Source organism: Drosophila virilis, chromosome 2 (genome assembly GCF_030788295.1).
Source record: "Drosophila virilis strain 15010-1051.87 chromosome 2, Dvir_AGI_RSII-ME, whole genome shotgun sequence".
NCBI lineage: Eukaryota > Metazoa > Arthropoda > Insecta > Diptera > Drosophilidae > Drosophila > Drosophila virilis.
The window spans coordinates 27,369,271-27,388,893 of NC_091544.1; the positions used below are offsets into that span (position 1 = coordinate 27,369,271).

Here is a 19,623-nt window from a genome sequence, read left to right on the forward strand (position 1 = left end):
AGTTTAACTTATTGTAGAATTTCAAATCTTCCTTATGTTTGCAAGAGCATTTCACATTCAAACGCAAAGATATATATATATATATATTTAAGTTATAAACAACAATTATCTTTATATATATCTTTTATTGCCATTTACTTAATCTATACAAAATATTTACAGGAGTCTGGTAAAAACTAAACTGATGACTGTCACAGCTAATATGTAAAACTTTGGCTGGGTTGAGGCTAAACTGGCTGAGAAACTGCCCTTGAAGGTTTTGGTGCCTGAAAGAAAAAAAGAGGGAGAATCTCTTTTAGAGGCGTGCGTTTAATCCCAGCTTGCTATGTACTCACGCTTCTCGTTACGATCCCTGACGCCGCACGTGCGATACGAGATGGTTGCCTTGCGCTTTTGGTTGACATAGCCCGGTATGAAAAGACTTGGTGCATCCAGACGTCCCGCTGCTATCAGACGCGACATGTCCAGCTCGAGACGATGCGCCAGAGGACCCTTGAAGTGTATTATCATCTGGATGCAGGCGCCGCCGTGCAGCTCCTTTGTTTTGCGCGCATCTACGTCTAGCATCCACTCCGGGATGCCCATCACCGATCGCAGCTCCTCCAGAAATTGTGCGCTGCAAACGAAACGTGTTTAAGTTGAGGATTGGACACTGCTGGTGGGTTGGACTTACACAACGAAACGTGGCGGCTTCTGCAGATTAATGTACTTGATGACATTGTGATCCGGTTCGATGTTGGCGCAGGCGAAACGCTCGTGCGAATGGTCCGGCCCAAAGATGACAATCGAGCGGCCAATGGCGCCAACGGGCGCCTCCAGCGGAAAATTGGTATCGGTGAGCACCACGCGCTCTCCTCCCAGGTCTGATTTAAGTTCATATTAGGCAATATATTAAATGTAAAAACTCCTGGTGGAGCTACTTACCTATGGTGCCCAAACGCGCACCCACATCTCCCACATAACAACGCAACGGATTGTCCGGTCCGCACTCCTGTTCATAGAGATCGAGCTGCAGGCAAGAAGATAATTCGGATTAGACGTACCTCTATCAGATTCATATAGTCCACCTACATTTAAGGGATCCGCCAGCTGTGTATAGAAGGGATTCCAGACGTAACCACCTGCCACGCAGCGTGTTATTGTGGGCTTGACGGCGGCATCGACACCAACCGGATTGACAAAGATTTGCCAGTTGTGGTTCCGTGTCGAGTTGCGATCGTTCTTGCCAGGATGCCGCAATTTCACCTCAATCACGGTCTCCGATTGACTGCCATCATTGTGGATGAGCTGCGTCATCTTTATGTAGCCATAGGCATAGCCTGTAGGATGGTGAAATGAGGCAATGGCACGCAACTCCCGCGCTTCACTTGGACTATAGCCACGCTCCAATGTGCTGAAAATATACAAAATATATATCACACTCAGTCAGTTAGTCCGTCAACTCACCTGCAGGCCCAGCGAGCGTTTTTCTGTTGCTTGTGGATGACCACGGAACGCCCAATGATGCTGCTGTAGCCGAAGAGCGGCAGGTAGGTGTCGTTATAGGCATCCTCGTAGTGGGTGAGTCCATTGAGGCGCCCAAACTTGCCGCTCAGGTCGCCCATTTCGTACTGATCGCTGGTGCCCTGTTTGGGTGGTGGCGACGATTTCGGATTGACCTCAAAAGGATTCCAGTGGCCGTACAGCGTAGAGGCTTCGCAGGGAAATGCCAGGTTGGCCTCCACGGGTGTCTGCAAATTCAACTTCAGATCAGTAACGCGTCCCAACCGAATGCTGGCCACTTCTTACCATGTGTATGTGATAGCCACCGTTGTCCTGCAGCCCCTTCAATTGCACCTCCACATTGCTGATGTCGTACTCCGATTGTTGCGTTATTTCCAGCTTGCCGGCGACCGTCAGTGCATCTCCATTGGCGTACCAATCCTTGGCGACCACCTTGCGGCGATAGTGACCGATCAGGCTGGAGCAAGCCAGTCGCTCGCCTCTAGCCTTGGGACCGTTGTCGTCGTAGATAACCAGTGATTTGCCCAGGATGCTGTGGGTGCCGGATAGCGGCAGATTTCCATCGCTGAACATGCGTCGGCTCAGCTGCCTAGCGTTGCGTTTGCCACCAGCTATGGTGAGTCTGCCCAGACGTGCATCCAGCGCGCCCAGACGGCACATGGCTGGCAGCTGCGGTTGGCAGTAGTCATCGACGCTGCGATTGCCCCAATCTACCTTGAACGGATTAAAGACCCCGCCGGCCGAAAGGCAGCGCTGTTGCCAGTCATAGAAATCCTTGCCTGGCGCATTACTGTGTATGGCCCAGCGGTGCTCGTAGGTGCTGTTCTGCGTGGAGCCATCCGCTTGAATCAGATACTCAAACAGCACTGTCGTATCCTGCCAGGGCTGCTCGGCAGCCTGTCGAAAGATGACACGACCGACTATAGGGTAGCGGAAAAGTACCTATATATAAAACATACGAGCAGACACGATATAGATATAGAAATAGATATAGATGATGTAGATATCTACATCTAGAAATAGATGCAGATACTGATGTTTACCTGCGCCGTAAACATGGGCTGTTGATACACCCCGTTCCGCTGATACTGGTTCAACGGGGAGCAACCCCATATATTCTTGGTTATGTTATGGACATCGCTCCGGTTGTAGGTGTAGATGACTAGACTGCGATGGGCGATGCTGTGGCGACCCTGCAGGGGCAGATAGAGGTCCCAGTAGAGGCCGCTCAGCTCGGAGCTGGTGCCGGGCAGGACATACTGATGCCAGTACTGCTTGTTGCGGCCCTGCAGCTTGCCACTGAGATCGCCCAGGGCGTATTGCTCCTGGGTGCCATAGCCAGGCGGCGGCACGTGCTCCTGCTGCAGTTCCCGGGGATTGTGCAGGTCGCCCGTGGTCTCGCAGTAGTCCGGCTGGCCGATGCGTTGCGGCGCGGGCGGGAGACCGTGAATGCGAAAGGCAGCGACATCCTCGGCAAATTTGCGGCTCACGTGCGGCGCATGAGGAGTGGACAGGGTAAAATTGAGGAAAGTGGGATCAAATTTGGAGCGCTGTGTAAAGGTCACCTCGCCCTTGACGCCGCCGGAATTGATGAAGGTTCTGGAAAAGAGCACGAACAGTTAGCTAGTGATGTGCAAATGGCTACAGCTGCGAATTACTTGTAGGTCAGTGTTTGAACGTGGCGTATCTTGGTGCAGGCCAAGTAGTTGTCCGGATGCTGATTGTCGTAGAGTACCAGATAGAGTGTGCGATGCGGTATGGTCAGGTCGGAGGGCAAGAGCGCCAGCTTGGCATCGCGAAAGACGCTGCGCTGTCGCTGACGCAGTGCATTCTTGGCCACGCCAATCCTGCCCAGCCGCGCATCCAAGTCGCCAATGCCTTGGCCTGGACCGCTGCCCTGCGGATCGAAGACCAGCTGTAGGAAATTGCAGTTATCCTCACTGCGATGGTGATCGTGCTTGAAGATGTCCGTTACAAAGATCTTCCAGTGATGTTGCGTGAACTCTCGCCCCTGCTTCTCCTGCCCTGGAACTGCGGGCTGCGCTTGAATATGATACAAATCCGAGTAGATCAGTGTATCGCCGCTGGCGCCGTCGGCCGGCGCCAGCCAGCGAAAGTAAACAGAGCCTGCAATGGGCGTATTGAAGCGGGCCTCTGCCATGTGCTCCACGGGCATTTGCACTGTGGTGATCGTCGCGCAAATGCGCGCATTGGAATTGACTTCTGTCAGCACCAGAGACTTGCCCCAAATGCCACGATCTCCAATTAGCTGCATCTTGTGCTGCCAGCTGGCCGTCTCATTGCCCGGCAGCACCAAGTAGTCCAGTTCCTCATCGAAACTCAAGATCTGTCCGCCCAGGCGCTCCAGTTCGCAGCGCTCATCGGGCTCTATATTGGTGTAGTCGACGGGAAAGCGTCGCACCGCCCAGCTCCAAACCTGATCCGGATACTGCAGTGTCGCCTCCAGATTGGCTTGGATCTCCACCAGCTGCGGACCGGCCTGGCGGAAAGTGATCTCGCCGTGCAGTCCATGCTGCGAGATGTACGCAATCAGATGCTGTGCCGCGGCTGTTTACGAAGCAGAAGAACAAAGCAAATTGGATGATGACTCAAAATATATGTTGGCTAACATGTTTATACCCTGCAATCATAGTATGTGTGCGAAAAGTGTATTATACTTTTTCTCACATTTATAAAGCAGGTAGAAAACAACATCTCCGACCATATATATATACATATATACACATATATATGGCCAAATCGATAAATATCAATTTACAGCTTAGGTTTTCGGAGCATATCTCGGAAAATATAAGAGCTATAGATATAAAAGTTAGTATATAGGTACTTGAATAGCAAACAAATCAAGAATTATTACTTTTCTTGAATGCCTTCCTGCACTTCGCTCAAAATTCAGTTATGGCGATGTGAGGTTAGTATTATATTATTCACGTCGAGCTGGGTATCTCAAAGTCGGTTATTCATAAATAGAGCACTCGTTACTTTCCTTTTCGCTTACGTGCAGCATAATCTGAATTCCCCGTGGATTTTCTTTCGATGGATTTGCATACAATGCGTGGGAATCGAAGGTGATTGAACAAGGCTGTTCCGCATTTCTTGTAAAACCTTGTTATACACATGTGTATGTGTACAAATATGTATATGTATGTGTGTGCTTCCACCTACCTCCGCTCTGTGTAGCAATTCCAAGGGCCAAAATGACGCATAGCTGCCGGAATATGGCGCCCCATCGCTGGATGCCCTGCGGCATGTTCCTCAGCTGCTTGTCTAAGACTTGCTTTTAGCTTCTTTTTAAACAAGCTTTAAGTCTTAAAGCAATTGCCAAATAGTTGTTTTTACTGTTGCGCTCAACACTTTCATAATTTACAGCGCATGCGTGCGCTCTGTGGAAGAAACCGCACACGTTGCAATCCAACTGAAAACTGGTCGAAAACAAAGCACGGCTTGAAGCGTTTCTTGCTTTTTTTTTTGTTAAATGTGTAGAGTTTGGCTATGTTGTCAGGTTTTGCTTTGAGTCACGCTTTAGCTGAGATTTTGTTTTGCTACGCTCAACTCCGCAGCCAACCGGCCGTGGCCAGCTGTAGCTGCTCTTATACGACACTTATACTGCTCCTGCAGCAAGCCAAATGCGAATGAAATTTAATAATTTTTTTAAAGGTGTCTCGCTTTTGCTTTAATTTTAACTCGAGCCAGTCTTATACAGCTCTTATACAAAATGAACAAAGAGTTTCTTTTTCGGCCAACTGGCTTATACAAGTAGTTAGTCGATGCAGTTCTTATACAACTTTTATGGCAGCCAGTGCTGCCAGCTTTGCTTACTTTAATTCGTCAAATGGCGCAATTTTTAAACGAAAAACTCTCAACAGCGCGAATTCTGGCTTTTTTCTTGATCTTTGAATTAACATAAAGCAAATGACTCAAGTTGGTATTCTTTCATAAATTATTGAGAAATTTTAATTTAATAAGCTTGGCTATCATTAGTTCTTAGTTCTATTTCATTCTTTTAGGGACATAAATATAAATAATTTATATTTATAAATCAGAGCAACTGGTTTTCTCTGCTCAACTACCTTTTCTTGCCACTAAAATGTATGAAATGAAATGAAACAACGTAGTTTTTCTTTTTTAGACGACTCGCTTTTGATTTATTCTATTAAAGTCATCATCATCATCATCATCATCATTGTTATATAAAAACAGTTCTTTTTTTTTTGGTAATATTTCTGACCGGGTTAAAAAAGTAATTATTATTATTTTACTTATATTTTTTTTTTTGTATATTTTCTTTTTTGCCAAGTAACTTAATTTATACTGAAGTAAAGATTTTCGCACTTAACAACTCGTGGCATATTGAATTGAATTGGTTTAATTATAGATTGTGTTTGTTGTATTAGTTATTGTGTTTGTAATTTCCTTTAGTAGGTAATTAGTGTGAAGTGATGCTACTGCTTTTGCTTGAATATAGCCTTAGTATTAATGATTGTGTATTGTTCAAGTCAAAACTACTAGATATGTTTCTCTTCTAATATTTCTTTTGCCTATTTCCTTTCCACTTTTCTGGTACTGATGCACCCGGCAATGAGTCGAACGCCCATTGCCTCAGTTGCCTCTGTCCTAGCTAGGGGGGATAGTTATTTGCTCTCGAAAAAGATTCGACATAAAGACGATATCGAATTCGAACTCGAGCACGCCCATTAAGTACACACTGATGTGGTATCATATGTACATATAGAATATATATATGTATGGGTATATTAATATTTAGATCTATGTAAAAAGGCATAGTGCCATCTCCGTTTGTTTAGAAAACACATAAACGTGAACTCATCAAAAATAAATATTAACTTTTGCATTTTAATAACTTTTCGATACTTTTGTTAAACGCATAAACTTGAAACACTTTTTTTCATGATAGTAAGTAGTTCATAAGCAGAAAGTTTGTGAATATTCTTCTCATTTTTTTTTTTCATTTGGGTAAATTAAATAAATTGGCACAAAAAAAAAAAAACAATTTGAGTGAATGAACATTTAAAATGTTTTGTTCTTTTCATTAAGCTAACTCTCAATAACTTTTGTAATTTGATATATTTCGAAAATATATATTTATAGATATTGGTAAATATTGAAATATTGTTAAACGAACGATTGAGATATATGCATAATATATTATAGTATTCAAGTGTTTAGTTATATAGAATATTTGGCTCTCAGATGAAAGTAACCTAACGATAACGAATTGTATATGTCTCTCTCTCCTTAACCTGTAAAATGATTAACTAACAAATGTGGGCCAAGGCCTACCTATTTCTGTATATATATTTCGTATAGATATCGATGATATACATATATACTTATGTATATATCTATATCATAAGCTACCCACGGCGCTTGCTCATCTTTATTTTTGTAACTTTCTCTGTGATTCTTCAACGAACAGCAATTAAAATAAACATGTGAATTTCTTTGTTTTTTCTTCTTTTTTTTTAAGTATTTTCTTTGTGTGTTTTTTGAAATAAAATAGACTTTCAGTTATTTATAAATTTTACGTGTAAAATTTAATAATAAATCAACTAGAAAACTAGCTGTCAAGATGGCGCTTCGACATTTGGATTTAAAGTATCCCTAAAATGATATGTGGAACTTGGTACATGGTTAAATGTTCTTAGTTCATATCAAATTGTTTGTTGAAGAAGTTAAGAGTATTAATTTGTGTTGTTGTAATTTGTTGTTGTTGTTGTTCTTGTTGGTGGTGGTGTTGGTTAACAAAAAGAGATTATATAAATATTTAAAATTTACATATGTAAAACGAGCATTTCTTTTAATTACGTTTATTATTTTTTTTAGACGATTTTAAAAGTTTTTAAGTTTTGTTTTTTTTTTGTTGTTGTTGTTGTTGTTGTTGGTTGTAATATGGATGCTGAGTTAGAGTTAGGATGTGTACGGGGCCAGCTACTGCTTAGGCGGCTTCCTCTTCCTCCTCATCACCCTTGCCGGTTAGCATTTCAATCAGGGCGCCGGTATCGATTTGGTTCTTATCATCAATGACCATCTGATCGAAGGCATCATCGACCTCCTTCATGGTGAATTTCTCACCGAAGCCCATGAGCATTTCGCGGAATTTATCACCATCGATGAGACCATCGTTATCGAATGTTTTGAAGGCAGCAATAACAACATCGTCTTCATCGTTGGCACCAGAGGTGGCCATACGGTTGGCGAACAGGGTCAGCAATTGGGTGAAGTTAATTGGACCGGAGGCTTCGCCCAGCATGGCGTCCAACTCCTTGTCGTTGGCGATCTTGCCGACGGAATCGAAGGCGGCGCGCAAATCGTTCTTGCCAATAATACCGTCCTTGTCGGCATCCATAAGTTGGAAGGCCTGATTCACGCGCGCAGAAAGAGAGAGAGTGAGAGAGAGAAAGAGAGAGAGAGAGAGAGAGAGGTGGTTGGTGATTTGGTCTTGTTGTGATTTGATGGTCATGGATGCGACATGACATGGCATAGGCACAGGTAACAGGCACTGGCATAGACGCAGGTGAAGCCAAGGGAACTTTGGGCTTGGATTGTTATTTGACAAAACTTACTTCCTTGAATTCGGCAATCTGCTTCTGGGAGAAGACAGAGAACACCGAGGAGCCGGCGCGCTTCGATTTCTTGGAGCCACGCGAGCCGCCCGACGCTCTCTTCGAACCAGTAGCAGAAGCTGGGGCAGGAGTAGCAGCTGGTGCGGGGGTTGCTGCCTCGGACACTGCCTCAGAAGCGGTTTCGGAAGTACCACCCTCTTCCTTGGTCTTCTTCTTCTTAACCTTCTTCTTCTCATCCGCCTAAAGTTTTGGAATAGGAAGTAGAGAAAATATATTTCATTAATATTTCAATCATATTTGGGGCTCATTTGCTTTGGTCAATTTTCTATGTAGATTTCGAAAATATTTCGAAAGAAAATTTCCCAATTGATTGGCTAAAAATACCCGACGCGTATTACGTAAGATACAGCAAAAGCTATATACGTCTCGCTCTAGCTATCATATTACATTCCGACCGATCCATTTATAGAATTTAACGCGTGTGTATAAAGAATATTTCGAAATGAAAGAAACTTATTCACACCATTTGGATTTCAAATTCGTTTTCGTTTCAACTATTTTCCATTATCGAGTAGGTATATATGTTTATATCCAGGCACAACTGGCAACTGGCACAATAATCCACATAGAGGTGAGTCATTGAGATCATTTAACGATATTCACTTGAGCTTTAACTATTTATATTTACTTTAATAACAATATTTCAATAATTCATTTCAGTTTCGATTGAATAACTTTCGAATGCAACTAATTCACTGCACAACAAATATATATATATATATATATAGATAGATAGATATATGTATATATATATATATAGTACGCGAGTCCTTTAGAGCGGTCCATTAGATCTGGTACTATAGTATATCCCGTGTCTCCTTACCATGGTGCTGAACTTTGATGTGTTGTCTAATCGAGTCGAGCGGTCAGAGCACACTGAATCAATGGCTGATTTTATCGTCAAGACAATGATGTTTTAAGATCTTTTTTGGCCGTTTCTTCTTCATCAACCGAACCCGAACCCAGACCCGACTACCCAGTCGGCATTCGGCATTCGTTCCGTTGTATCTGTATCTGTGTCTGCCCGATTCGTGCTGCCTTTTTTAGTATCTGCAAGGCGAGGTCCGACCAGGCGCACGGTGGGCAGCGGGTGGTGCCCCATGGTCCACGCAGCTCGGTGGGCTGAAATGTTTACTCATCGTATGCTCCTCTAATCAGAATCTAATTTTAACGGCCAGAGCAAATGGTTGTACGCCTCGGAAAATGCGTACATGCATAGTTCTAAATACATACATATGCACATACAATAGCTATATACATCGGTATGTACATCAGTTTGGTGAATGTTGAAATTTATTTTGGCGTATTATGAACACATTCTAGCGCTTTATGCGTCTGCTATATACATTTTCGTATCCATAGCATTCAAAAACTAGTTTTGTTTTATTCATCTTTGCTCTTGGAGGCATTTTCGAAGGTGTCCTCTTGCTCTGAACATCACCTACATTTCCCTTGGCCATAAATATGTATATGTACATGTATCTGTATACATACACAAATACCTATATGTGGCCTGCTCGATTATGTATGTATGTAGCATATAGTATAAAGTCGGCTATATAGACGTCGTTCGTATTTTACCTTGCCTATTTTCAACGACTGGCATTTTCTGTTTTTAAAATGTTTGCATATTGTGCAATATAAAGAGAAAGAGCAGAGAATTCCAAAGCTATAGATTTTGTGTCGCATACATAACAAAGACATATTAGAATAAACTTTTTTCTTTATTTATTTAAGTTTTCCATGTACATTGCATAACAATAAGAAATATGGATTGTTTTACCTATCATAAAGTTAAATGAACTTTGCATATGTTATATATATTTCAAATTTATATTTTAAATTTATGCTTGATAACAGTATCGAGTGTATTTGGAACATCTTTTGGAATGATTGAACATGCAATTCAATATGGTATTTAATCTATCCATTCTTACGCTCTTTTATCTAGATCCTACGTTTTTCTGAATTATGGTATTTTATTTATATTTATATAAATATTCACATTAATTGGAATCTTATTAAATCCAAACATTTTTTAGTTTTATACCCTGAACCCATTAAAAAGTATAAAGGTATGAGGGTATATTGTATTTGTGCAAAATCCAAATGTATTTACCAGGCAGAAGGACCCCATAATATATATATAAGTATATTCTTGATCAGCACCAATAGCCGAGTCGATCTAGCCATGTCCGTCTGTAAGTCTGCTGTCCGTCCGTCCGTCTGTCCGTATGTATGCACGCAAGGATCTCAGAACCTATCAGAGCTAGAGACTTGAAATTTTACGCAGATCGAGTTTGTTTCTGATAATCGATAACTTATTCCGTTTCCAAGCAATCGATACAAATAGATATCGATATCCTGTTTTTTGGGCAATTTTGGTAAATAATAAGAGCTAGAGTCACCAAACTTGACATATAGCTTTTAAAATAGAATATATATATGCATGTGATGTTGGAAGAAGAGGGTTTAGGTATCTCCTAGTCGTTAGCTCGTGACTAGAACCTCTTACTTGACCGATTTTGATTTGGGCCAAAGATTTTCAATACTTATTAATTTCGCCGCCAAAATTTTGAAAATAATGTTTAACCAATTCTAATCATTTTGATATGTCCGAATATGATAGGGACATTGAAAAAAAAAATTATGTATTATAATTTTTAATAATTTAAATTTAATTAGTTTAGCTGATACTTGATATTGGTTGAAGCCTGAAGCTTTGAAATAGAACATACGCTCGAAAATTGACCTAGCGGGTGGATTTCCCAAAAAGCGTGAATCATGTCTCTTTTGGATTGCTTGTAAGTGATTTTAAAGTCAATCGAATGACAACTGCTTTCATAGTAAGCCTGTCTTAATCATATTTAAAAAATCAATTCTGTTAAATTCCTTTTTACCTATATTAAATATTTACTTTAATATATACTACAATACATACTTCTCGTATCTCATCTCATATACTTCTCATATGTAGGTGTAATAGAAAATAAAAAAAAAAATAACGCATAAGAATTTAATTTGCCATATCTATATTCTGAATATCGAGTTCCCAAACACATTATTCAAAACCAATGAAAGTCTGAATAAGCAAGATTTTGCCCTTAAGTTGTCTGCCTAAAAATGCATTGATAAATCATCATGTAGACGTAATTGAAAATGAAAATTAATTTTTTGTTTTAGCTTTTTTCGAAAGTAATTCTTAACGAAATTTCAAAGCGTTTTGAAATTTGGCATGTAACCAGACAACGCGTTGGCCGTATGCCAAGCAAAATAAAAAAAACGAATCCCACAATTGCAAGATGAATGCTTTACGTGAACGGCAAATTAAAAATAATGCAGAATAGTGCAGCAAATTCAAGAGATGCCGCAAGGAATAATGAAATCCATCGCACCAAGTATTCTGTTTATTGAAAAATGAATATCATATTTAACAGGCAAACAACATTGATATAACATTTTGGATTATGGTATTAATGAAATTAATATAGAATATTACAGCTACACAGCTTTCGAAGCATCACAAAGGTAACAGGAAAACCACAACCTACACATAACATTTGTTTATCTAAAGATATTCTAAATATACAAGCCAAATGAATTTCATATGCATACATTTTTCCATTTATATATGGATATATATGTACATGGAAGCATGTATGGGCATGTATATCAATATATGGTACATAAACGAACTTGGAAGATTTTCATTTGTTTTTGTGCACACGGGCGCTTTTCCAATAACAATTCTTAGCTACGGACGTCATTGAGAAGCAACTGTATTAATCGTAGGCACCACAACTTGTGCTAGAATTATACATAGAGAAAGATCCCACGGCGCGAACGCTATGTGGCACATTCCTCTAGCAATTCACTCGATTGCCTTGGGCTCATGCTTTTGCGGCCCGATGTCCAAAAATAGCTGTGCCAACGCGCACTATAGTGCTGCCCATTTCGATCTGCAGGCAAAACAGCATGAATGTAGCTAGTCTAAAGCAGCTGTTGGTGTACTACGTACCGCTTTGTCATAGTCGTTGGACATGCCCATTGAGACCTGCAACGCATCGGGTGGCATATCGTTGGCCTCACAAATGGCGCGATGCGCCTGCATAAGTGCCACAAAGTCCGGATTAGGACCGTTGCTATAATCGAATCCATAGGCGCCAATTGTCATAATGCCCACAGGCTGTAGATGCTTCAGATTGGCGCTAATGTATTTAAATAGTGAGGGTGCAGCGCTGGCGTCAATGCCGCTCTTAACTGTACGGATTAGGCAAGAGTATATTGTGAATGCGACTTGATGTTGATCTAAAACGTTTACCATCTTCTCCACTGGTGTTGATCTGCACGAGCACACGCAGTGGTTCACTTGGCGTGGGCTGCAGCTTCGCCCAGGCGGCATCTATCTTGTTGGCCAGTTTCTCGCTGTCAACCGTTTGAACCATGTGCAGATTAGGTAGCTTAAGCACCTGCAAGAAACGATATATTCAATATTTGTGATCCTGACATGTTGGGGGCAATTTAAGCACGTGATTGATTTTGTTGCTCTGCAAATGTCCAATCAAATGCCATTTGATGTCGGGACATTGTGCTAATATGTCGGGATGCTGACTCTTCTCCACCAGTTCCTGCACATAGTTTTCGCCAAAGTGACGCTGGCCGGCTTTATATGCCGCTATTACACACTCCACTGGCTTTGTTTTACTGACGGCCACCAGCAGCGGTTTGGGTGCATTGATTTCCTGATAAGACAGCAACGTTTTATAGCAACAGATAACACACGATGGCAGTATGGCAGATGTTCTAGAGATTTACCTTGGGGCGACTTTGCAACGCCAACTCGATACGCTTCAATACGTGCTGTAGGCCGGCATTTATGTCAAACTCGGCCATTGTGCGGCGTATCATTTAACTATTATGCTAAGCTTTATTAAATTTGTTTAAGTTGTTGACGGAATGCTTGCAATTTTTTACAAAAACATCTGTTGCCAATTTATCGATAAGTTTGATAATCGCTCGATAATAGGCGATAGTAGGCTGAGTTGTTGGTATTTTGAATTCAGTATTTTATTTATTCGGGCTTTCAGTTTTTGGTATTTTATAGTTTTCAAAAAAATTGTCTTTTGAAAAAACGTTCAACTTGGAATATTGTATTCCGTTAAATTGAGAAAAATGTTTTCACCCCATCAACACTTAAATTAGTTTCCTCAATCAATTCTCATACAGAATGGCTCAGATTATGCAGCTGAGCTGCGATGCGGCCAACACCGTTGTCGACTATCTGCAGACATTAAGAGTTGTGGAAATACGCCAGTCCCTGGAATTCATTGGTCTCTATCATATTGAGGTTATTATAGCTGTATTTATTTTCCTGATGCTGCAGTTTACAAAATTCACTGCTGTGCTTTTGATTGCATGTCTGATAGCATTTGCTATCTTCTATATGGTAAGCAATATATCGAATATTGGATACTGAACACAAAGATCATCTAACTCATTCACCAAACAGTGGGAGTCCTTCTTTCCCGAACTTGACGAACATTTGTCGAGACATAACAAATATCCGGCAACTTACGGCGCTGGATACGGTCCGCCCTATGGGCCCAAAGCGGTTGCCGCGGCTTCGGACTTTCCTCCGCCCTATTATCCAACAACCGGTCAAACTAGCCGTGATGCTCGGACATCTGCCTTATTTCCACCATTCTCAAACTATGACAACGAAGATTCAACAGGTTTATGCAAATATTATGTTTTAGTGTTTCTTTTGTTATAATTTGGCCTTAAGGTGATCATGCAGTGTCGCCGGAAAAACGCCAGTATTTAAATTCTATTGGCAATCATCTCGGGTCAAACCTGAAGAAATCTAGTCCATCTGGGGCTGCCACGCCAATAGGCCACAGGGGCTCCAGCTCTGATTTGCGAGCGCATCGACGACCATATACTGGTCAAATAGAAGATTTTAAGAATTTGCGACGTGCCAATGATCGTGACGCTCAAGCCTTTCGTAGGATGATTACCAACGAGTATAGGGCGTACCGGCCAGGTACTGTTACAGAAACCAATCTTCATCGACACGCAAATCAAACGAACGATGATCAGAGATCGCGACGTAACGGCCCGCCAAATATGGCCGACGACAGGGCATATAAGAACCGACGTGGTACGGAGAACAAATCCTCAACACAAAAGAAAAGCAATACCAATGAGCAGCTGGAGCGTTCCAGAAATGTGTCTCGTGAAAATATGCTACGCAAATTGCGTAATTATCCAGGGCCTCCAGCCCGTACCAGCGGGACCCATAGCCGATCCGATCCCAGCGGTCCGAATGCGGAAAACAGAGGAGTCAAAAGGCGAGCGGGTAAGAGCTCATTCGAAATTTGACTAGACAAAAATTAACATTTTTATCGCTTTAGATAATCACAATTTATTCAAATTTAAACTCAACCGTTGGGGCCTGTGATATGGATAAAGTCAATGTTGTAAACTCTTCCCATGAGGATACGGAAGTACCGGATCATCAAAGCAATATGTACGTATATCAAATACCTAAAATAATACGCTATAAGCACACATAATATGTAATATTTCAAAGCGAATGTGATTGTGATAAAGATGGAGGCGCAGTACAGTGCCATAACCAAGGTGAAATAGAGAAAGCGGTCATCAAATCCGAAGGCAGTTATCCATGTGTTATCGAAATGGTAAATGACAGAAGCAGTGATCGTATGTTAACTAAAATGGCGGATAAAACTATACAAAAACCCATCAAAGACGAAGAAAATAGGGCATCTAACAGCAAAGATACAGCTAACAAAAGTTCGCCTAGTAATAAAATAAAAGGCGACGTGAATAGAAGTTCTACGGAGAAATATCCATATATTGTGGAAGTTCCGTCCTACAGCAAATGAATAGTTAACCCTCCAACTTCTAGCCGGATTTATAAATGTCGCTATCAAATTTAAAGTTAATAAAGAAATTGGTTGTGTGTATTGAGGAGACAAATTAATCAAGTTTTACGTCACTTAGTATATAAGTTGGTATTTTATCTTTGGTATTTTTGTCCTTTTCAACACAGCAGATTCGGTCACACTGAACACATTTTGTTTATATTTGTCGAAAGCAAAAATAAATGTCAAATTTACAATTAACCCAGGAAAAACTGTAAGTGATTCATTTAACTAATGCCTTAGTGACACACAGAGTATATATAATGGGCCAACTCTTCCGCAGCGACGCTCTGCGATCGGAGTACAGACCGCGCAGGCCGTGCGCGTTGCTGAAGTATCCGCGACCGAAAACAAAGCCCGAATACCAATCCATATATCCGTGGATTATACTGGATGAAACGGATCCGCATTTTGTATTCTGTGCCATCTGTGAGTGTCGCCTAAGCGCGAAGCGCTCCGATCTGGGCAAGCACGAGGGCAGCATCAAGCATTCGGAAAATGCACAGCGCAAGTCGGTCATATTCAAAGCGGAGCCCCAGGTGGACGATGTCAAGTGGGAGTACAACGATGACGATATGAGCCTATTGCCGCTACAGTTTGCCACAGCAAGCGACTTATGCAAGACGGAAGCGGACAACGAGGATGACGAAGCCGAAGAAGATGAAGAGGAGGACGAAGATGCAGTGGCTGAGGCAGATGACGAAGATGCGGAACCAGAAGCGGACGCTGATGCCAATGCAGATACAGATGCTGGTCCCGATGCCGATGCAGATGCAGATGCAGATCTTGATTCCGAATATGAACCGGCTTGCAAACGTCGCGTCTCGGAAACAGACTCTCAGCACTCCGGTATGTTTGAGAATTTGCCGCTGCAAGTAACCATCAATGAAACGCCGCACGGACAGCTAATGCCAGCTACCCAATTATCCACAAACTGCTCGCCCGCGACATCTACGCCGCTGCCCTGTCGCATAACAATTAAAAAGGTGACGGCACCGATGACAAAGGTGCCCAGCACGGGTGCCACACCCACGATTGGCTCGGCTGAGATCACCTCAAAGGCGACCATAACGCCCATTGCGACCGGCTGCTACACGCCCTTGCGGCAGCCCCAGCTGCAGTCGTATGCGTCCAGGCAACTGCAGTCCTATCAACTTCAGCACCTCACCTCAATAGAGCCCGCACCGCGCGACTCTCTGGATCTCTTCTTTGACAGCATTTGTGCCACGGTCAAAGGGCTGCCGCCCAAATTGGCCACCGAGGGTAAAATACGTGTCATGCAACTAATTGGTGAACTGGAGCTGCGTGCGATTAACGAGCGCGATGCACCGTCCGCCACGCAAGCAACAGCCACGCCTCCAGATCCTGCCTCAGTGACAGCAGCTGCATCGGCAGCGTCGTCGGATGCGCCCGGCAGCAGCCAGCAGATTGCAACAGTTGCCTCGACCACCAAATGATGGCGACGCGGGCTTAGTCAATGGAATCAGTTCAAATCATACTCCTTAACATAAATGCGAGATTGTGTAGCAAAAATTGTTAATATTGACTTCTATAGTATAAGGATTTTCCTCCATTCATGACCATTCTGTAGCCGGCTCAGTACCAATTGCAACCATGAGTGGCTCTTATCTCTTCGTTATCGCTTAGAGATTGATTATAAAAAAAAAGACCATTTACAAATATTAAATAATAATTATTATTTATCGTTTAAAAAAATAAACAAGTCTGATAAAATGAACATTTATAATTATTGCACTTAATATTATGTCATATCAAAATATAAATGTAAATTATTAAAATGGGGGCTTGCAGTCCACCATGGCCTTGGCGCAATAATGCGGGAATTGTAGGCCCTGCAGCAGCACATCCGATATGCCCTGTAATATAATGGAATAGGCGCGATTAATTTTGGCATTTATAAATAAGGGATTTTTTTTTTGTATATATATATATATATATATATATTTTTTATCATAAGACTAGTTGGCTTAGTTAGATGAGTAATTGTACAAAACTCTACGAATTGCGATAAGCGGCCCGCACTCGGCAACTACATAAATAATGATATGATGTCATTGTGGAATATATATATGCGACGCCCAACCCCTACCCGGCACTTACCGAGAGGCCCGGAATGCACACAACAAGTGTGTAGATGACGATGTAGAAGAAGGCACAAAAGAATGCGACCGCCAGGGAGATGATCCAGAAGACCAACAGCCAGAAAATGAACCACACTGGATTACCCATTTTCAATCAGTAGAGTTGTTTGTTGAATTCGTTTTAAGCTAAAAAGATAAGAAATAAAAACGGGGCATTCACAGTGTGCAGAACAAGCTTCAAGCGCCTCAATTCATTCATTCGGTTCTACAGAAAGCATTACATATACACATTCTATCTATCCAAACATAATTTTATGGCCAAAGAAATCAAACTCAACTGCATTCCACAGAAATTTCACTTTTGCTACAGAATTTGGCTTTGAAAATGCGTGACAAACATTGGAACGACCGATTTGGTGTTGTTTTACGTGAACGTTGACGTAAATAGATATGACGATATATCTTTGTATGTGAGCCGAGGTAAGACAGTGAGTACCATGCACAACTAACTATGTCAACAAGCATGACACGTTTACTAGCAAGAAATTCTTTACATTTAATCAAAAATAGTTTATGTAAATTCAGCCGAAATTGAATTATTGAATTATTACGTTTCTAGATAATTCACATATTTATAGGGTATGTATTTTAAATTAGTATATACCTGACACTTTTTCATATTTTGAAAAAATATATGTATATATATAGTACATAATTATTTGTTTAATAAAAACACAATCTGTCGTTGTCATAAAAAAAATCTTGAAAGAAATTCAAAATATTAGGGAAAGTAAAAGGAAAACTTGTTTAATAAAAAAGAAGACTAAAAACTTGTATTTTAAATAAGAAAAATTATATATACATATATATATTTTTAAAAGTAAACTTTTGAATATAATCGGAGCGTAGCCAAGTTTCGTGTTATCAATTCATGTGTTAATTGAAATGTTTTTAGTTTTGGAAAAACGAGGCAAAGTTTATGGTCTGCCTGACGCATCTGTTGATATTGTTTCTGGCCTACGAATTTGTTGATGATTCGCAGTCGAGATTATGCAAATTCGTTTTGGGGCGTGGCTGCATTTCAAGTAAACGTTAAACAATTTTTAAATGATGTGATAATTACTGCTATATTTAACATGACACTAAACACAATACAAATCGGAGAGATACTTTATGCGTTGTGTTGCATTTATAAATAAATGTTTAATGCGCGCCTACGCCAAGTAATGCAAACAACAGCAACAACAACAACAACAACAAGAACGTAAATAAAAACAAATGACCCACCTTAGAGAGAGATTGCAGCGGTTGCGGACGGGGCGACGTTCGAGTGGGACGAGATGAAAGCGACAACTAAACAAAACTGGCGCAACAAGTTTTAAGCGAGTGCCGCACAGGGCTGCCAGCTTTTTGTAAGTGAAAGCTTTGCGCGGCCTAAAAGCATGCTACGCTTTATTTATGCAGCTTGAAACTTTGATTATTTCCCATTGAAATCGTTAGGAAGCGAATATATCAAGATTTTAGTAGACCTTTGAAAAATAATCCTTTCTAACTTCCTTAACGAGAAATATGCAGTCGAGTTGAGCTTACAATATGTGTTATTTTAATGTATATATATCGCTTTGTTCATACTTAAATTATTCTCTTGGGCGCAAAACTTTATCTTGTGCTCAAATGTAACCCAAAAATGTTTAAATCGTTACCCAATCGTAGTTAAGAAAGCGATTTCACGTGGGATAGTTGGTATCTAGCGCAAAAATCGTTTCATTATCTTGCTTTATACAGGGTATAGAAACTGCTTCGACCTTATTAACATTATAATTCAACATTGCGCATAGCTTAAAAAACGTTTCTAACTCTGGTTTCAGCTTTCAGGTGAGACAAAAGCGCTCACCAGCTGCAAGCTCCAAAACTGTTATACGTTATATTTATAGAAGAAGCCTAAGCTTTTGCATATGGCTGAAGGTAAAAGCTTGGCGCGTCTGCCCAATGTTTTCATTTTTTTTATATACATTTTTTTTGTAGATTTTTGTTGTTGTTGTTGTGCGCGTATCCCGCGGATGTCGACGCCGATTTGCAGCTGTTGTTTTGGACCGTTACTGGCGCCGCTGTCGCCGACTACTGCGATTTAACTGTTCGTCATTCTGTCGTGAGTCGTCGTCCACTTCTCTTGTTGTGTGCGGCATTTTTGTAAGAATATATTTGTGTAAGATTCGATACTCGAAGGAGCTGGCCAATAAAAAACTATTGAGCGCCACAAATGTCGCAAAATATAATCTGCAATAGCTGTTATTTAATATATGTGTTTGATAAGCGCTCCAACTAGACCAATTAATATCAACAGCTGATTAGCAAACTCCAAATCGTACAGCATAAATCAGCGGCAAAAAAAAACAGCTGCAAACG

At 41.2% G+C, this 19,623-nt stretch overlaps 6 protein-coding genes across 7 annotated transcripts; 2 read left to right on the top strand and 4 right to left on the bottom strand.

The window, feature by feature from the left end:
• Nucleotides 1-105: 105 nt before the first annotated feature.
• Rsod (Related to Sod) lies at nucleotides 106-4,996 on the bottom strand. Its single transcript, XM_002056127.4, has 10 exons — nucleotides 4,690-4,996; nucleotides 3,162-4,071; nucleotides 2,547-3,102; nucleotides 1,789-2,445; nucleotides 1,447-1,730; nucleotides 1,072-1,393; nucleotides 925-1,009; nucleotides 674-863; nucleotides 336-616; nucleotides 106-266 (listed from the first exon to the last, which is right to left on the bottom strand). Exons 1-10 carry the CDS (start codon nucleotides 4,772-4,774, stop codon nucleotides 157-159), a joined length of 3,480 nt encoding a protein of 1,159 aa, XP_002056163.1. The 5' UTR covers nucleotides 4,775-4,996; the 3' UTR covers nucleotides 106-156.
• Nucleotides 4,997-7,336: 2,340 nt separating this feature from the next.
• Mlc2 (myosin light chain 2) lies at nucleotides 7,337-9,149 on the bottom strand. Its single transcript, XM_002056128.4, has 3 exons — nucleotides 8,992-9,149; nucleotides 8,109-8,348; nucleotides 7,337-7,903 (listed from the first exon to the last, which is right to left on the bottom strand). Exons 1-3 carry the CDS (start codon nucleotides 8,992-8,994, stop codon nucleotides 7,481-7,483), a joined length of 666 nt encoding a protein of 221 aa, XP_002056164.2. The 5' UTR covers nucleotides 8,995-9,149; the 3' UTR covers nucleotides 7,337-7,480.
• A 2,396-nt stretch (nucleotides 9,150-11,545) lies between these two features.
• LOC6632435 (pyridoxal phosphate homeostasis protein) lies at nucleotides 11,546-13,159 on the bottom strand. The gene is made up of 5 exons (XM_002056129.4): nucleotides 12,984-13,159; nucleotides 12,698-12,910; nucleotides 12,490-12,637; nucleotides 12,187-12,428; nucleotides 11,546-12,127 (listed from the first exon to the last, which is right to left on the bottom strand). The coding sequence occupies exons 1-5, from the start codon at nucleotides 13,074-13,076 to the stop codon at nucleotides 12,059-12,061; spliced, it is 765 nt and encodes a 254-aa protein (XP_002056165.1). The 5' UTR covers nucleotides 13,077-13,159; the 3' UTR covers nucleotides 11,546-12,058.
• Nucleotides 13,160-13,277: 118 nt separating this feature from the next.
• LOC6632436 (uncharacterized) lies at nucleotides 13,278-15,174 on the top strand. Of its 2 annotated transcripts, none has more exons than XM_002056130.4 (5): nucleotides 13,278-13,614; nucleotides 13,678-13,900; nucleotides 13,954-14,526; nucleotides 14,582-14,697; nucleotides 14,761-15,174. In XM_002056130.4, exons 1-4 carry the CDS (start codon nucleotides 13,396-13,398, stop codon nucleotides 14,626-14,628), a joined length of 1,062 nt encoding a protein of 353 aa, XP_002056166.2. In that variant the 5' UTR covers nucleotides 13,278-13,395; the 3' UTR covers nucleotides 14,629-14,697; nucleotides 14,761-15,174. The 2 variants fall into 2 exon arrangements, with proteins under 2 accessions (XP_002056166.2, XP_015026053.1); XM_015170567.3 differs by having other exon boundaries at nucleotides 13,281-13,614; nucleotides 13,966-14,526.
• Nucleotides 15,175-15,211: 37 nt separating this feature from the next.
• On the top strand, nucleotides 15,212-16,853 carry Ravus (ravus). The gene is made up of 2 exons (XM_002056131.4): nucleotides 15,212-15,329; nucleotides 15,399-16,853. The coding sequence occupies exons 1-2, from the start codon at nucleotides 15,298-15,300 to the stop codon at nucleotides 16,570-16,572; spliced, it is 1,206 nt and encodes a 401-aa protein (XP_002056167.1). The 5' UTR covers nucleotides 15,212-15,297; the 3' UTR covers nucleotides 16,573-16,853.
• LOC6632438 (uncharacterized) lies at nucleotides 16,788-18,592 on the bottom strand. Its single transcript, XM_002056132.4, has 3 exons — nucleotides 18,505-18,592; nucleotides 17,237-17,403; nucleotides 16,788-16,992 (listed from the first exon to the last, which is right to left on the bottom strand). The coding sequence occupies exons 2-3, from the start codon at nucleotides 17,363-17,365 to the stop codon at nucleotides 16,909-16,911; spliced, it is 213 nt and encodes a 70-aa protein (XP_002056168.1). The 5' UTR covers nucleotides 17,366-17,403; nucleotides 18,505-18,592; the 3' UTR covers nucleotides 16,788-16,908.
• Between the last annotated feature and the right edge of the window lie 1,031 nt (nucleotides 18,593-19,623).

Excerpts from the sequence above, each read along its gene's own strand:
- Mlc2 (XM_002056128.4), bottom strand. Across the intron at positions 7,904-8,108 it reads AGATTGCCGAATTCAAGGAA|GCCTTCCAACTTATGGATGC; the intron begins GTAAGTTTTGTC and ends CGCGTGAATCAG.
- LOC6632436 (XM_002056130.4), top strand. The coding sequence starts at position 13,396 with ATGGCTCAGATTATGCAGCTGAGCTGCGATGCGGCCAACACCGTTGTC. Across the intron at positions 13,901-13,953 it reads TGACAACGAAGATTCAACAG|GTGATCATGCAGTGTCGCCG; the intron begins GTTTATGCAAAT and ends TTTGGCCTTAAG. Across the intron at positions 14,527-14,581 it reads AGGAGTCAAAAGGCGAGCGG|ATAATCACAATTTATTCAAA; the intron begins GTAAGAGCTCAT and ends TTATCGCTTTAG.
- Rsod (XM_002056127.4), bottom strand. The coding sequence starts at position 4,774 with ATGCCGCAGGGCATCCAGCGATGGGGCGCCATATTCCGGCAGCTATGC. Across the intron at positions 4,072-4,689 it reads AATTGCTACACAGAGCGGAG|CCGCGGCACAGCATCTGATT; the intron begins GTAGGTGGAAGC and ends CTTCGTAAACAG. Across the intron at positions 267-335 it reads CAGGGATCGTAACGAGAAGC|GCACCAAAACCTTCAAGGGC; the intron begins GTGAGTACATAG and ends TTTTTCTTTCAG.
- Ravus (XM_002056131.4), top strand. The coding sequence starts at position 15,298 with ATGTCAAATTTACAATTAACCCAGGAAAAACT. Across the intron at positions 15,330-15,398 it reads CAATTAACCCAGGAAAAACT|CGACGCTCTGCGATCGGAGT; the intron begins GTAAGTGATTCA and ends ACTCTTCCGCAG.
- LOC6632438 (XM_002056132.4), bottom strand. The coding sequence starts at position 17,365 with ATGGGTAATCCAGTGTGGTTCATTTTCTGGCTGTTGGTCTTCTGGATC. Across the intron at positions 16,993-17,236 it reads TGTGCATTCCGGGCCTCTCG|GGCATATCGGATGTGCTGCT; the intron begins GTAAGTGCCGGG and ends ATTATATTACAG.
- LOC6632435 (XM_002056129.4), bottom strand. The coding sequence starts at position 13,076 with ATGATACGCCGCACAATGGCCGAGTTTGACATAAATGCCGGCCTACAG. Across the intron at positions 12,911-12,983 it reads CGTTGCAAAGTCGCCCCAAG|GAAATCAATGCACCCAAACC; the intron begins GTAAATCTCTAG and ends CTGTCTTATCAG. Across the intron at positions 12,638-12,697 it reads AGAGCAACAAAATCAATCAC|GTGCTTAAGCTACCTAATCT; the intron begins GTGCTTAAATTG and ends CGTTTCTTGCAG.